The sequence below is a fragment of the Schistocerca americana genome, chromosome 8 (assembly GCF_021461395.2).
Source record: "Schistocerca americana isolate TAMUIC-IGC-003095 chromosome 8, iqSchAmer2.1, whole genome shotgun sequence".
NCBI classification, from domain to species: domain Eukaryota; kingdom Metazoa; phylum Arthropoda; class Insecta; order Orthoptera; family Acrididae; genus Schistocerca; species Schistocerca americana.
This window is the reverse complement of record NC_060126.1, coordinates 109,070,789-109,086,346: the sequence shown is the minus strand read 5'-3', so window position 1 is coordinate 109,086,346 and position 15,558 is coordinate 109,070,789. Positions and strand designations below refer to the sequence as shown.

General features: G+C 44.5%; 1 protein-coding gene across 2 annotated transcripts in view; it reads right to left on the bottom strand.

The window, feature by feature from the left end:
- The window catches only part of LOC124544982 (fatty acid-binding protein, muscle-like), a 98,905-nt gene extending 84,166 nt beyond the window's left edge, over positions 1–14,739 (bottom strand). Inside the window, exon 1 of one of the 2 annotated variants that reach the window (XM_047123731.1) lies at positions 14,519–14,739. In XM_047123731.1, the coding sequence (XP_046979687.1) occupies positions 14,519–14,603 (85 nt within the window). In that variant the 5' untranslated portion in view covers positions 14,604–14,739. The remainder of the gene's footprint in view (positions 1–14,518) is intronic. The other variant, XM_047123730.1, reaches the window with a different exon arrangement.
- Positions 14,740–15,558: the final 819 nt, after the last annotated feature.

Here is a 15,558-nt window from a genome sequence, read left to right as displayed (position 1 = left end):
GGGGGGGGAGGAGGGTGAATGGAATAGCAAGACTTCCAATATGAAGAAATATCTCACCAGCGGGCATCGGTATTCTTGAAGAACAGTTGCTGAAAAAAATGACAAAAACCTAAATGACAAGATTGGTCATTTCGGTGTGCGAGACTTGTGAGGGGAAATGCTAACGTAATAGGCGCATGTTGCTACCAACAGAAACTGCAACGTTTAACTTCACCATGAAATTTTGACACTGCAACTGGTAGATTTATGAAGTCACCACAAATGAAAAAACAGGGAAGTTGCAATGAAGTGTTCCGGACAAATCCGATATGTGACGAAACCGAACGACAGACCCATCGACACCTTTTATGGTGCTACTTACATGCAGTTAAAACTGTTAGTAAAGTGGTTATCCCAAAGCGTGAATGTGAATCGTTTCCCTTTCCGTTCTTGTTCTAATGAGCATAGACAGGCTGCTAGCTTGTTGATGTACATAATATCTAATAATAAGTCAATATTCACATATACAGCTCTAAAACCGACAGTATATTTACAATGTGCAGCCGATGGTCTTAAAGGCCGGTACATCGATATTTTTTACCATCCAGAAATCGATACTTCGATTTTCTTTTGATATATCGAGGCCTGGTATTCTTTTGATACATCGAGGCCTGGTGGTGTTGTGTTTTTAAATATCGATGTAGCGGATTCCCGACAGTTTTAAAAGTATCAACCGTCCTATACCGACCGTTTCATAACTCCACTTCTGTGGTGCTATATCACTCATGGCAGACTGCTGCTAACTCCGGCTACTTGGTCCCAGTTACAATTCACGTAATTAAAAGCTTCCAGCGGTAACAAAAATTTGTTTTTGCAGATTTCATATAATTACCAAGCGTGTTTAAAAATTTAAAATACTGTCATAATCTACTCGTATAGTCTTACGTTAAATGTTTAACACAGTAAGTCAAGCCGGCCGGTGTGGCCGAGCGGTTCTAGGCGCTTCAGTCTGGAACCGCGCGACCGCTACGGTCGCAGGTTCGAATCCTGCCTCGGGCATGGATGTGTGTGATGTTCTGTGGTTAGTTAGCTTTAAGTAGTTGTAAGTTCTAGGGGACTGATGACTTCCGATGTTAAGTAATATACTGCTCAGAGCCATTTGAAAGCCACAGTAAGTCAAGCATTAACTTTAGAAACTGTCTGTATCTTGGACGATTCTGCACCCTGTGCTATAAATGTACAAATGATCCTTTAATTTCTGTGCCAGTCATCCTTTATCGTTTCGATTAACACTGTCATATTTTGTTTTTCTCATTTTCAGTTCTCTAACAATTTCTCCTTCTTTATTCCTTGACTTTTGTATGTTCCATGTTCCAATTGCCACTGTCTATTTCCGTATTTTTTTCTATTTCCCCTGTAATGTGCTGTATTCTATATTATCCTACTGTAATAGGAACTTGTGCAGTGACGGTAGATGAACTAGTTCTTCGACGAACTGTATGACATAGTAGAAGAGATAAGAAAAAAAAGATAGATTATTATAAATGAAGATTTCATTAGAAAAACAGAGAGACAAGCAGGAACTAAAATAATATGACCACAGGGAGAGAATATAGCAAACGATAGCAGCATGAGATTAATTAACAGGTACGAACAAAATAGCTTTCATCCACACAAAGAAATTCATAAATATATTTTTGTAAGCCCTTGTCGCCAGTTTTGTGAAGGCCTCGTCGCTTCTGCTGTGGTGGCCGAATTGCCACTGCTGTTACGGTAGTGGGAGCTTGCGAGTTCATAAACTGCTTCTGATGCAGTACACTGCTAAGACAATGTCTCCCTGCCACTATAACACAGCTATGCCCCAGGATCAGGTAACAGGATAGTAGAACGAAACTCACACACAATTTCACAGAACATGTTGTTGCTGTTGTTGTGGTATTCAGTCCAGAGACTGGTTTGATGCAGCTCTCCATGCTACTCTGTCCTGTGCAAGCTTCTTCATCTCCCAGTACCTACTGCAGCCTACATCCTTCTGAATCTGCTTAGTGTATTCATCTCTTGGTCTCCCTCTACGATTTTTACTCTCCACGCTACCCTCCAATACTAAATTGGTGATCCCTCGATGTCTCAGAACATGTCCTACCAACCGATCCCTTCCTCTAGTCAAGTTGTGCCACAAGCTCCTCTTCTCCCCAGTTCTATTCAATATCTCCTCATTAGTTATGTGATCTACACATCAAATTTTCAGCATTCTTCTGTAGCACCACATTTCGAAAGCTTCTATTCTCTTCTTGTCTTAACTATTTATCGTCCACGTTTCACTTCCATACATGGCTACACTCCATACAAATACTTTCAGAAACGACTTCCTGACATTTAAATCTATACTCGATGTTAACAAATTTCTCTTCTTCAGAAACGCTTTCCTTGCATTGCCAGTCTACATTTTATAGCCTCTCTACTTCGACCATCATCAGTTATTTTACTCCCCAAATAGCAAAATTCCTTTACTACTTTAAGTGTCTCATTTCCTAATCTAATTCCCTCAGCATCACCCGACTTAATTCGACTACATTCCATTATCCTCGTTTTGCTTTTGTTGATGTTCATCTTATATCCTCCTTTCAAGACACTATCCATTCCGTTCAACTGCTCTTCCAGGTCCTTTCCAGTTTCTGACAGAATTACAATGTCATCGGCGAACCTCAAAGTTTTTATTTCTTCTCCATGGATTTTAATATCTGATCCGAACTTTTCTTTTGTTTCCTTTACTGCTTGCTCAATATACAGATTGAATAACATCGGGGATAGGCTACAACCCTGTCTTACTCCCTTCCCAGCCACTGCTTCCCTTTCATGCCCCTCGACCCTTATAACTGCCATCTGGTTCCTGTACAAATTGTAAATAGCCTTTTGCTCCCTGTATTTTACCCCTGCCACATTCAGAATTTGAAAGAGAGTATTCCAATCAACATTGTCATAAGCTTTCTCTAAGTCTACAAATGCTAGAAACGTAGGTTTGCTCACAGAACATAGCAAATGCAATTTACAACAACCGTCTGTTCACTTCTAGGAGTTTACTAAACGACGTTTCCTGTGTAAGTCAGCCCTGGACTATGACCTATAACCAAGTGGGCGAGAGCTGCTCTTCTATCTTCCGAGTAGGCTTCTGTCCCCTGTCGTCCCGTCACTCGCGAATTGTACTCCGCCGGCAACTGGCCGAGATGAAGTCCTTATCTTTATCCTTAATACCGCCCGTGGCGATGGTGGAACTCGCGCAACTACGGCACTGACACCAGCTCTCGCTTTACTTCGTAGTCGTGGCGGTGTAATATGACAATCTCTCTTCAACATTTCGTAGCTGACTATCTTTGACACTTTACATGTATTGCGTCATTGGGTTTCACTGCAAGTGATAATAAGTCTCACGGATGTGGTTGCTGTTTTTACGACAACGCATATCCTGATTGTTATCAATCGCGTGACAAGAGACTACGCTTTTACGCCCATCAGTATGCCGCCTTATCACTTTACTGGCTCATACATCTTTATTTTTCTTCAAGGAGTGATCGTCAGGCAGTAATACTCTCATGAGCATTTTTAATTATGGGATGCATGGTTTTGCAAGGGGTCATTTTTTATATAATTGAGGTGGTCAGACTGTTTATTCACGAAGAGCTAAAACTTTATCGAGTATAGATTTAAGTGTTAGGAAGTCATTTCTGAAAGTATTTGTATGGAGTGTAGCCATGTATGGAAGTGAAACGTGGACGATAAATAGTTAAGACAAGAAGAGAATAGAAGCTTTCGAAATGTGGTGCTACAGAAGAATGCTGAAGATTAGATGGGTAGATCACATAACTAATGAGGATGTATTGAATAGGATTGGGGAGAAGAGAAGTTTGTGGCACCACTTGACAAGAAGAAGGGATCGGTTGGTAGGACATGTTCTGAGGCATCAAGGGATCACCAATTTAGTATTGGAGGGCAGGGTGGAGGGTAAAAATCGTAGAGGGAGACCAAGAGATGAATACACTAAGCAGATTCAGAAGGATGTAGGGTGCAGTAGGTACTGGGAGATGAAGAACCTTGCACAGGATGGAGTAGCATGGAGAGCTGCATCAAACCAGTCTCAGGACTGAAGACCACAACTTTACTCGGGATACACAAAAATATTTCAGCCAAAGGATTGATAGTTTTGCACTCAGTATTTGTTGTAGCTAGAGTAGCTTACAATCTTAAAATTAAGCACGGTTACATTAGTACACATTAGTTGGTTCTTCTTACGGTATTAAGATTATGGTAGAAGGTTCTTTATTGAACTTAATGATGTTAAATTATTTCGTCATATGGTTTCATAAGAAACAAACTGATCAGGCAAGGAAGCAAAAATGGAGATTATGGGAATTCGTTTGAGAACACGAAGGTACGTCAGACTAAATAAAGCAATTTTGGAAATAAATATCGTACAGACGAATTGCTACTTGCGCGAACAAGAAAATATAGACCCAATTTTGTACGTATTGCATAGAATTGGTTCAAATGACTCTGAGCACTATGGGACTTAACTTCTGAGGTCATCAGTCCCCTTAAATCTAACTAACCTAAGGACATCACACACATCCATGCCCGAGGCAGGTTTCGAACCTGCGGTAACGCGGTTCCAGATTGTAGCACCTAGAACCGCTCAGCCACCCCGGCTGGTTGCATATAATTCTTTGAGGTCTGCAACAGTGTTACGAAATTTATAACAAAATACTATCACAGCTTCAGTCATACTTATTTTCAATATTTACTGGCACGACGCGTTTTCGCGGAGTGCTGCTGTTATCAGGTGCTTAAATGCTACTTACACAATGTAGTTTAGGAAGGGCGTTCTGAAGAATCTTGTTGCAATTCTGTGCATCGGGAACAAAAACGTGAGTATGTCGTAGAAGACACAGAGGTGAAGTGATCTCATATGCAGGTATTTTATATTTGCCAGCGGGAAGATTCCTCTCGATATTGTGAACGCCGTGTACGATTCAAACCACAACGGCAATTCGTGTGAAAGGAGGGCACCATGCCAAGTCCAGAATAGGTCTTCCTGGAAACTTCGGTTAGCTGTCGGCAGACGGCTAGGAAATGTCGTCCTTGGATAACAGCTGTGGCAGGGCGGAAAAATTGCATCAGAGACGCCGCTAGTAGACGGCAAGTCGAGGGGAACCTAGCTTTCCGAGAAGGAATTTTCTCATAGCTAATCATGTGGAATTCAAACATAGAAATCAGATAGTAATGGATTTCTGGGGAAATTCCTTAGGAGAGGTGAGCTAAATGACGCCACGAAGACGTATCACGAGCCACGAGATTGTAACGCCACCTCCCATTGGTTAGAGAATGTACCACGGGCAAACCAACGCGAGTGAATGTCGATTCACGCTTGACAAAACGTGAAAACATTCGACAAGGCAGTTGAAAATTTTCACAGAATTCGTCGACGGACGGAACTGAGCGTCAACGTCAATGTTTGTCGGGAAGTAAGTTTTGACGCTGTCATTATCTAATAATAGCCGATGTTACCATATTCTTGCAGCGCTCGCTCATGTTATAGTAATGGATTTTAAACTTTTGTTTCTTTTCAGATTTTATTTTATTACTTGCTTTGTTTTCGTGTTAGATGTCTATGGTCGTATGAGGATTGGATTCTTTTTCTTTCAGTATTGTTTCACGAAAGAAAAGAAGTTATTTACGGTTTACAATACCTAGACAAAAAGGCCTACGTTGTGCGTGAGTAACATCATAAATTGAGGAAAGAATTTTCATTAAATTATGTTTTTTTAACAGTGGAAAGTTCACCTCTATAGAAGGAGAAAATACATTTGCTTTTGATGTCATCTGAAGTGCAAGAAAGGGAAAAAGCCAAAATGGATCATGTAAAACAGTTCTACACATTAACTTATAAATATTGTTTGATGTACTCGAGCGCATAAGGTACATTTTCAGCTTTTTTTTTCAACTCTTTTGCTATTGTTTCACTTCTCAGAAATATTGCATGCATTGTGAAAAACATCCGTAAACGTCCGTTATGGATTTTGTTTTAGCCATTTAGCACACTGACCAACTCTGTGGCTGAGTGTTCAGTGTAGATGGCTGCCATGGGAAAGACCTGGGTTCGATTTCGATACTGCCAGGGAGTTTTCCACGCGGTGCACTCAGTCTCGTGATGTCAAATGCTACTTGGCCGAGCAGTGTTGGCTCTATGGTCTGGAAAGTCTGCAAAACGGCCGGGAGAGCAGTGTGCTGACCACATGCTCTTACATACCGCTTCCGCTTGACGCTGCAAAGTAGAGTATGGCACGGTGGCCGGTAGCCATCCCTTGAGCCTTCACGGCGTGATAAGGATCATCATTTTTTTCCGTTAGTTCACTGTACCATTGCTAGCTTCTTGATTCTGATTCTTCGCTGCCTGACTAAAACGTGAGGCACTCAGGAGGCATGTCAATGTAACTGCGTACATGTACTTACCAATGGCAGGTACGTAAATGATTAGAGCTGCAAGTCCCTGAGGCATCTAGAACGGCTCACAGAGTACATAAACTTTGTTCTTGTTTAGTGCAGGTAACAGGCCTGGTATGGTATATAAGTGGCGTGAACAACAGCAGACGTTGAGCGATCTCTGTCTGGAAAGTTAAGAAGCCACATACACTACGTAGCGTTTTCAGCACCCTCGTTGCGAGTCTCCATTTGTCGAGCTGGTCAACACCTAGATTTGTGCGCCATTCGGATGTGACAGCAGCTCACTGCTGGACTGCATGAGGGCAGGCATTCTCATCGTAGAGGTCCCGGTAGACCACGTCTGGCCACCACGACGGATGATCCCTCTGTTGTGTACGAAGCACATCGTAATCCCATCATATCTGGACCTCCCATCCGACAACACGTAATCGACTCCCTGCGATATCTGTGTCAACCTGCACCATTGGTCGGAGGCCAGCGCAGCCGGTCTTGGTAACTACCGCCCCATGCATAGCGTACCGTAAACACCACGACGCAAGCGGCTGTGTTTGGAGCAGTCTCTTGAGCGGAAAGCACGGACTACTGACGAAAGTCATCGCACTGTCTTCAGCGATGAATCGCGATTCTGCTCTTCTTCAGAAGACTACCGTTGGCGAGGATGGTCGCGTTCTATTGAGAGCTCATTCTTCCGATGTTTCGGAGAGGCACAGCGGTGTTACTTCATCATGGTGTGGGGATCCATCAGGAATGACTCCAGGTCACGGCTGGTGGTTACTGAGGGAACTCTGTCGGCACAACGGTCCGTCATTCAGACCCTACATCCTCATGTGTTAATTCTCAAGCGACAGTAGCGTGGTGTCATTTTTCAACAGAAGAATACTCGTCCACACGTGGCACATGTCTCTATGAACTGGCTGGGTGATGTTGTACTCCCGGTTCCAGCAATATGCTCAGATGTGACTCTGATAGAACATGTGGGTCCAGCGCAGTAGTCAACTCCATCCCAGTGCCAGGATCCTGGACATCAGGAAGAAGTTAACAACAATTGTGAGCCAGCTCGCCTCAGGAGGGGACACCTTTCTCAATTGAATCACAACATGCATCCTGACCAGAAGGGGAGCAACGTCACGCTGATAAACTGCCAAGTTCTTTATAAATCGATTTTGTAATTACTGTAACAACATCACAAACCCCCTCGCCCTTCAAGTTTCATTTCGTGCGCTCCTCCCTTACTGGATGTTGCACTTTTTTGTCAGGAACTGTAAATTCCGACGATACCACATAACGTGAGTCTTGGCGTTCAGTATTGAGCCAAGCGATATGATGTAGCATTGACGTTCCGTTTTTACTATCGACACTCCTCCATTTGACCATGACGTCGCCTCTCGATCCGTCCAGTTGACGTGTAGTGTGAATTGCCCGTAAACCTTTGGGGCATAGGAATATCAACGGAAGAAAGCACTCTGTGAATAGGTTCTGTTCTGTTTTAATGTTTGTTGCGTGCTGCTTTCATGGTGGTTGCATCCAGCAGCGTATATAATCTGACGAGCTTATTCAAAACACGGAGAGAGGACAGTTTTTGAGTGGTGAGCCGAATAGAACTTCATATTTTGGTCCGAAAGAAGCCCATACGATGGCATTCAGTCTACGGTCCCGTCCAAGCGACAAATCGTTAAATCGTTGCCTCTAGCTGCCACATGAAGCCCATTTCCATCGCTACCTGGATGCGATTCGGACACAGAAGTTTCCCAAACTACTTGCAGAGGGTTCATTTGTTAGATTCCCTCACTATCGATTACAATTCGACAGGAGATATCAACCACAATCAGGAAGTATAGCTGACACTGAGAATCGTTACGTCATCTAGTGACAGCTAACGTGCCTCTGTGCCGCAACATTAAGAAATAGTTCACAATAAAGGATGGCAGCCAAAAACAGTTGCAACTGTTTTTGGCTGCCATCCTTTATTGTGAAGAATTTTAACAGTTGCTGCTGCAGCCATGTTTAAAATCTTGTTAAGAAATAGTGTTGTTTTGACATACATTCATGTAGACATATATATAATTAAGGCGGGGACGACCAGTGATCTCTTCTGCGCATATATACACTAAGCTCGAGCTCTTACGAGAATCGGCGAAATGACGCGAGCAATGAGGCTAACGGGAAGGGGCACTAGATTGAGAAATGAAATGAAATGAGCGTACGGCATTGTTGGCCGCGAGGCCCCATCCAGGGAAGTTCGGCCGCCAATTGCAACTCTTATTTCAGTCGACGCCACACTGTGCGACTTCCGCGCCGGTGATGAGAATGAAATGATTGTGAGGACAACACGAGTCACCGAGCGGAGAAGAACTCCAATCCGGCCGGGAGCTGAACCCGGTCCCGCTTACATGGAAGGTGAGCACGTTACCACCCAGCTAAGCAGTCGGACACTACATTGAGAATTTGGGTCTGACGGGATGTTGGCTAAGGTAGTACGTGCAGTTGCGATGACCACTGTGTGTAGGGCCTCAGTGGATACAGGCGTGGTAGCTCAGCCTGTTCAGTTAGATGGTTAGCTACCGTCTGTAATTAAAAAAAAGCTGAGCGACTGGCTGAAAGACGAACTTGAACAGGTGTTATGTGATGTACACCATGAACAAATTCAACGAAAAGTAGCGAACACAGTCAGATGAAAAAAAGGTGGTCAGAGCATCTGCCTAGTAAGCAGAACACCCGGGTTAGAATCCTGGTCCGGCATACATTTGCAACTTTACCCATTGGTTTAATCCATGCCCACTCGCAGCCAATGTTTCATTTGTGCGTAATCTCAGTGATTTTTATCATTTGTGCAAACCTTAATTTTGCTATACAACTGGAAGCGCCTTAGGTACATTTTTATGGTTTACTGGACAGTTCATCAAGGTCACGCCGAAGTAAGAAAACAGCTTCAGGCCACGTCAAATTTGATCATGATATTTGCTTGTTTTGCGCACTTATACCACAACGAACTGCTGAAGCCGATTGTGTAGAAGAACATTAGTATAAAGTGTAACAAGCGGTAAAGATTTAAGTACCGAGTGAGGTAGCTCAATGGTTAGCACACACAACTCGCATTTGCGAGGACAACGGTACAAATCCACGTCCGGCCACCCTAATTTATATTTTCTGTGATTTTCCTAAATCGCTACAGGCAAATGCCGGGATGGTTTCCTCGAAAGGGCACGGCTAATTACCTTCCCATCCTTCCTTCATCCGATGGGACCGACGAGCTCTCTGTTTGTTCCCCAACCATCCAAAGATCTAAATATAGCGACTTAAAAGCGCTACTATCGATAGTGTCACTTGAAGCAGAATTTTTTAGAACCACCGATTTGCTTAGAGAATAAGGGGATCTTGAACATTAACAGTCAAACTATAATGGACTATAAACTGATGTAATCAACAGGAATCAGAGAAGAAGTGATGATAAAATTTTAACAGAGTGGCGAACATTGCAAGCATTGCTTCGCATACAAGATGACAAAATTATAGTGGTCGTGAGACGCGATGGAGAAAAATAGACAAGAAATTGAAGATAAAAATTTACGAACCTAGCTGAAAATGCGCTCACCCACTCAACTGTCCGGGCACTACCTACGACCTCTCCTCTCAGCTTCATTTATGCCGGTACCTATCTGCTGCTTTCAGCAGATAGGTCCCACTAACTGAGCAACCTAGGCACGACCTTCGGTCCACCCTCTTCCCCTCCCGTCCCTCTTTTCCCTCCCCCACGCGCAATTGAGCTATGCCCATATCTCCCACCTACTCCCCGAAGCAGTGGAAGAGCTAATGCTGCTATGACAGGCAGTGTGTCATGTCTGGAGAGCTACGTTGTTTTTCTTTGATTCTTTCCCACCAAAAGCTTTACAATAAACTAGCAAATTACACGTCTTAGCTTCGCCTGTGCCACTCACTAAGAGAAAACTACGTGATGTGAATTGTTTGGAGGTATTCTTGTACATTACCAGGTTTCCAGCGCTCTCCATGTTTCCAAATGCGTATGTCTAGTTTTAACTACGAAATACATCATATTTTCTGGCAGATTATATTCATTTTCATAGTTTTTAAATTGTAGTCTTCATCTGATACTGTTTCACCCAATCGACTGAGCCGAAATTTTGCATCAACGAAGCTTTCATACATGGAAAGAACATGTACTACTTTCGTTTTGTTTAGGACGCAATACATAATAATCATACACACACTGTTGATAAATTTAAATGCTAACATTATATTAGGTCTACAACTTTGCTTCCACCGTTTTACAATAGACGACAGTAGCGGTAAGTGGGTTTCAGGTGGTTGGTCATATGTGTAATACAATAAGCTTAGGCATCTGTAAACATAATGCCATAAAAATAGTTGATTTGTGATTGCATCATAACGTTGTTCTCGATTGAGTACGTCAACTTACATACCCATTTCTCGCCATTTGCGGGAAGTTTTAATTTTCTGCTTTAACATGAAGAAATCTGCGGCTGTGGCTCTCAAAAAGTTGGGTAAGACCAATGGCGAGGGAACTATTAGTGGAAGAACGTGCAGAGAACGTTTTCAACTCCTTACGAACGATGTCGAAGACCGGCTTGGGGTGGAAGACAGAACGTTTTTGTAGCTACTGAAACAGACGAAGACAGTCGCAGGACATCATTATCGAGGCCAGCACTGAAACACAAACGGCCACAATACAGCGAGAGACACGTGAAGGTAATTTTGTAGCAGGTCAGTGCTCGACACAATGTCGCAAAACCCGTCAAAATATACATGGAAACGTTGAAATGAGAAGTCCTATCCCTCCCGCCGTATTCTCCATACGTTGCTCTCTCTGACTACCACTTTTTTCGATCAGTGGCATACAGTCTGGCTCACCAGCACTTCCGATCATATGAACAAGTGCAAAATTGAATCGATTCATGGATCCCCACAAAAGACGCCCAGTTCTTCCGCTACGGGATTCGTATGCTATCCGAAAGATGGGAGAATGTAGTGGCCAGCGATGGGCAGTACTATGAATCATAATTTTTTGGTAAGTTTTCCACAATAAAGCCGCGAACTTCGAGAAAAAACGGTGGAATCAAACTTGTAGACATAGTGTAATCTTTTTATACTCTGATTTTGCAAAACACGTTCTGCTGCAGGTTGAAGTTAGCACACTTACGAGTTTTCACTGCCATTAAAATACGAGTATATGATCTGAGGCATCCAGAAAGCTCCAGAAAGTGGTTTAGATTCTAATTTTTCAAGTTTTTTCAAGGGGATCTCTCGTTTGGACCTCCTTGTGATCTATACCACATTGTTGAGTCGTTCCTCCCATTACGAGGGCCACTCCAAAAGAAATGCACACTATTTTTGTAAAAATACAGTTTTCATTCAGCATGTGTGAAAGTTGTACAGTGTGTAGATACATCCTTCTCGCTGGTTTTCAAACTTAGTTCAACCTGTTCCCGTGAGTGGCGCCGTCACAGCATGTCTTCAAGATGGTCAGCTGCAACGTGCTGTCACAGAATTCCTGTGCTGTGAAAACGAGACAGTGGGAAAAATCCACAAGAGGTAGAAAAAGGTGCATGGAGATGCTGCTGTCGATCACAGTAGAGTTAGTCGGTGTGCAAGCAGGTTACGTGATGAAAGCGGGCACGGAAATATTGGGGATTGTCCTCGCAGCGGCAAGTCTCGTACTGCACACACTCCAGACAATGTGCAGAGAGTTAACGGATCGGTGACTGATGACAGACGCATCACAGTGAACGAAATGTCACGCTACGTTGGGATAGGGGAATGAAGTGTTTGCAGAATACTGACAGTGTTGGCGTTAAAAAAGGTTTGAGCCAGGTGGGTTCCCAGGATGTTGACAGTGGCTCACAAAGAAACAAGAAAAACGGTATGCAGCGAACTTTTGGAGCAGCACAAGAATGGCGGAGATGAATTTCTTGGAAGAATTGTGACAGGTGATGAAACATGGCTCCATCATTTTTCATCAGAGACGAAGAGGCAATCAATGGAGTGGCATCATGCAAATTCACCCAACAAAAAAATTCAAAACCACACCTTCTGCTGGAAAAGTTGTGGCTACGGTGTTTGCGATTCTGAAGGACTCTTGCTTGTGGACATCATGCCAAGTGGAACCGCCATAAATTCTGATGCATATGTGACGACACTGAAGAAACTTCAAGCTCGACTGAGTCCTGTTCGACCACATCGGCAAAAGCAGGATGTTTTGCTGTTGCACGACAATGCACGGCCACATGTCAGTCAAAAAATCATGGAAGCGATCACTGAAACACCCGCCTTACAGTCCTGACCTGGCTCCATGTGACTATCATCTCTTTGGGAAATTGAAAGAGTTTCTTGGTGGAACAAGGTTTGAAGACGATGACTCCCTTGTGCACGCTGCCAAACAGTGGCTCCAACAGGTTGATCAATAATTAAAAAACAGTCTTAATAGCATTTTTTATTATTATTATACCGCCAACCGGTTTCAACCCGACGTAGGGGTCGTCTGCTGGGCGTTTACACCATTGGTCGACTGCTGGTGGTACAAATGGCTCTGAGTACAATGGGACTTAACAAATGGCTGGTTCAAATGGCTCTGAGCACTATGGGACTTAACATCTGAGGTCACCAGTCCCCTAGAACTTCGAACTACTAAAACCTAACTAACCTAAGGACATCACAAACACCCATACCCGAGGCAGGATTCGAACCTGCGACCGCAGCGGTCGCGCGGCTCCAGAGTGTAGCGCCTAGAACCACTCGGCCACTCCGGCTGGCACTATGGGACTTAACATCTGTGGTCATCAGTCCCCTAAAAGTTGGAATACTTAAACCTAACTAACCTAAGGACATCACACACATCCATGCCCGAGGCAGGATTCGAACCTGCAACCGCAGCGGTCACGTGGTTCCAGACTGAAGCGCTTAGAACCGCACGGCCACACAGGCCGGCACTGCTGGTGGTGTCACTCCTGTCTACATAACGGCAGGAAACTATCCTGTAGACAGGAGTGACACCATCAGCAGTCGACCAATGGTGTAAACGCCCAGATGACCTCTACGTCGGGTTGAAGCCGGTTGGCGGTATAATAATAATAAATGCGATTAAGACTGTTTTCGAATTATTGATTAATCATACTAACCGCTGCTTCTCTCCACAACCATGTTGTCCAAAATTCCAACAGGTTGGTCCAGAATTTTACCGTGCGGGTATACAAGCGCTGGTTCCAAGATGGCGTAAGGCAGTTGAGAGGGATGGAAATAATGTGGAGAAATGAAAATATTGAAAGTTCCTGGCAGATTAAAACTGTGTGCCCGACCGAGACTCGAACTCGGGACCTTTGCCTTTCGCGGGCAAGTGCTCTACCAACTGAGCTACCGAAGCACGACTCACGCCCGGTACTCACAGCTTTACTTCTGCCAGTACCTCGTCTCCTGCCCGCATCTAGTGGTCGTGCGGTAGCGTTCTCGCTTCCCACGGCCGGGTTTCCGGGTTCGATTCCCGGCGGGGTCAGGGATTTTCTCTGCCTCGTGATGGCTGGGTGTTGTGTGCTGTCCTTAGGTTAGTTAGGTTTAAGTAGATCTAAGTTCTAGGGGACTGATGACCTAAGATGTTAAGTCCCACAGTGTTCAGAGCCATTTTGAACCTCGTCTCCTACCTTCCAAACTTTACAGAAGAGGTACAGGCAGAAGTAAAGCTGTGAGTACCGGGTGTGAGTCGTGCTTTGGTAGCTCAGTTAGTAGAGCACTTGCCCGCGAAAGGCAAAGGTCCCGAATTCGAGTCTCGGTCGGGCACACAGTTTTAATCTGCCAGGAAGTTTCATATCAGCGCACACTCCGCTGCAGAGTGAAAATCTCATTCTGGAACGAAAATATTGTTTCTAAACGATGTATCTACACACTGTAAAACTTTCACACATATGGAATAGAAGATGGATTTTTTAAAAAAAGTAGTGTGCATTTCTTTTGGAGTTACCATCGTAATTTAGTGCTGGTAACGGCCGTGGCGATACTAGTTAGTGAATGACAGAATTACCGAGTGCTCCCATGATCTCGTCGAAGTTGTCGTCGGCGGCCTTCTCGAGCTTGTACCTCAGCCCCACGCACTCCTCCAGCGACATGGCGCCGTCTCTCCCGGGTCCAGAACGTGACTGTTGCACTCTGCGGACGCAGCTCGTGCACTGGACGCGCGAATTTGCACGCCCGCTCCGCTGTTTACGTTGCGGCAGCCGGCGCGGTGGGGACTATATACTGCCGCGAAGGCCGTCGGTAGCACTGGAGGGGAAGCCGACGGCTATGGCCGCAGAGCTGATGCGCACGCGCCGGCCACAGCCTGAGGAGGTCCCGAGCATCCGCGTGTGCGGTCGTCGAGTGTCCCCGCCTCGCTTATCTCGTCCTCCTTATCTACATTCATTCGTATCTCTGACCGATTCACACTCTTTCATCAGCAACATCTCTTCCCGGAACTAACAAGTTCCCGGATCAGCTACCGCAAAAAAGTAGACGCCAGCTCCATCAGAACTGGCGCTTCACAATGCTGCGCTACAGTCTTCGTCTGCTCGCGTCTTCAGTGTCGCCGTTCTACGCCAAATTTCACTGTTGCGCTTTTCAGTCCGCGAACTGGTTAGTAGCGGTGTATCCAAGGAACAAAAGATTAATAAAGGAGCTCCATAGAAGGCAGCGAGTGGTAATAATGGCAGGTAATGAGTGGAGACAGATGAGACACGTCCTGGAAGACATATAAGACAAGGGTGTTGGTTGTCACCGCTGTGTCCTCCAGAAGATACGAGACACAACCTGCTAGGATAGTCCCAGAAGTCTGATGAAACAGCAAGAAAAAATGTTTGTTTCGCAAACAGCTCACCTTAATTCTCGACATAGTTTTCTTTGCCGGATATACACTTGGTCCAGCGATCCTCCAGCTTATTCATCCTATGTGAAAAATTGTCTCTGTCGAACTCTCGAAAATACTCTTCATTTGATGAAAATTTCTTCCGAGCAACCCAAAATGTCAAGTTAGGGAACAGGAAGCAGTCACTTTGGGTTTGGTTGGGTTCGGTTGTTGTGGGGGAGGAG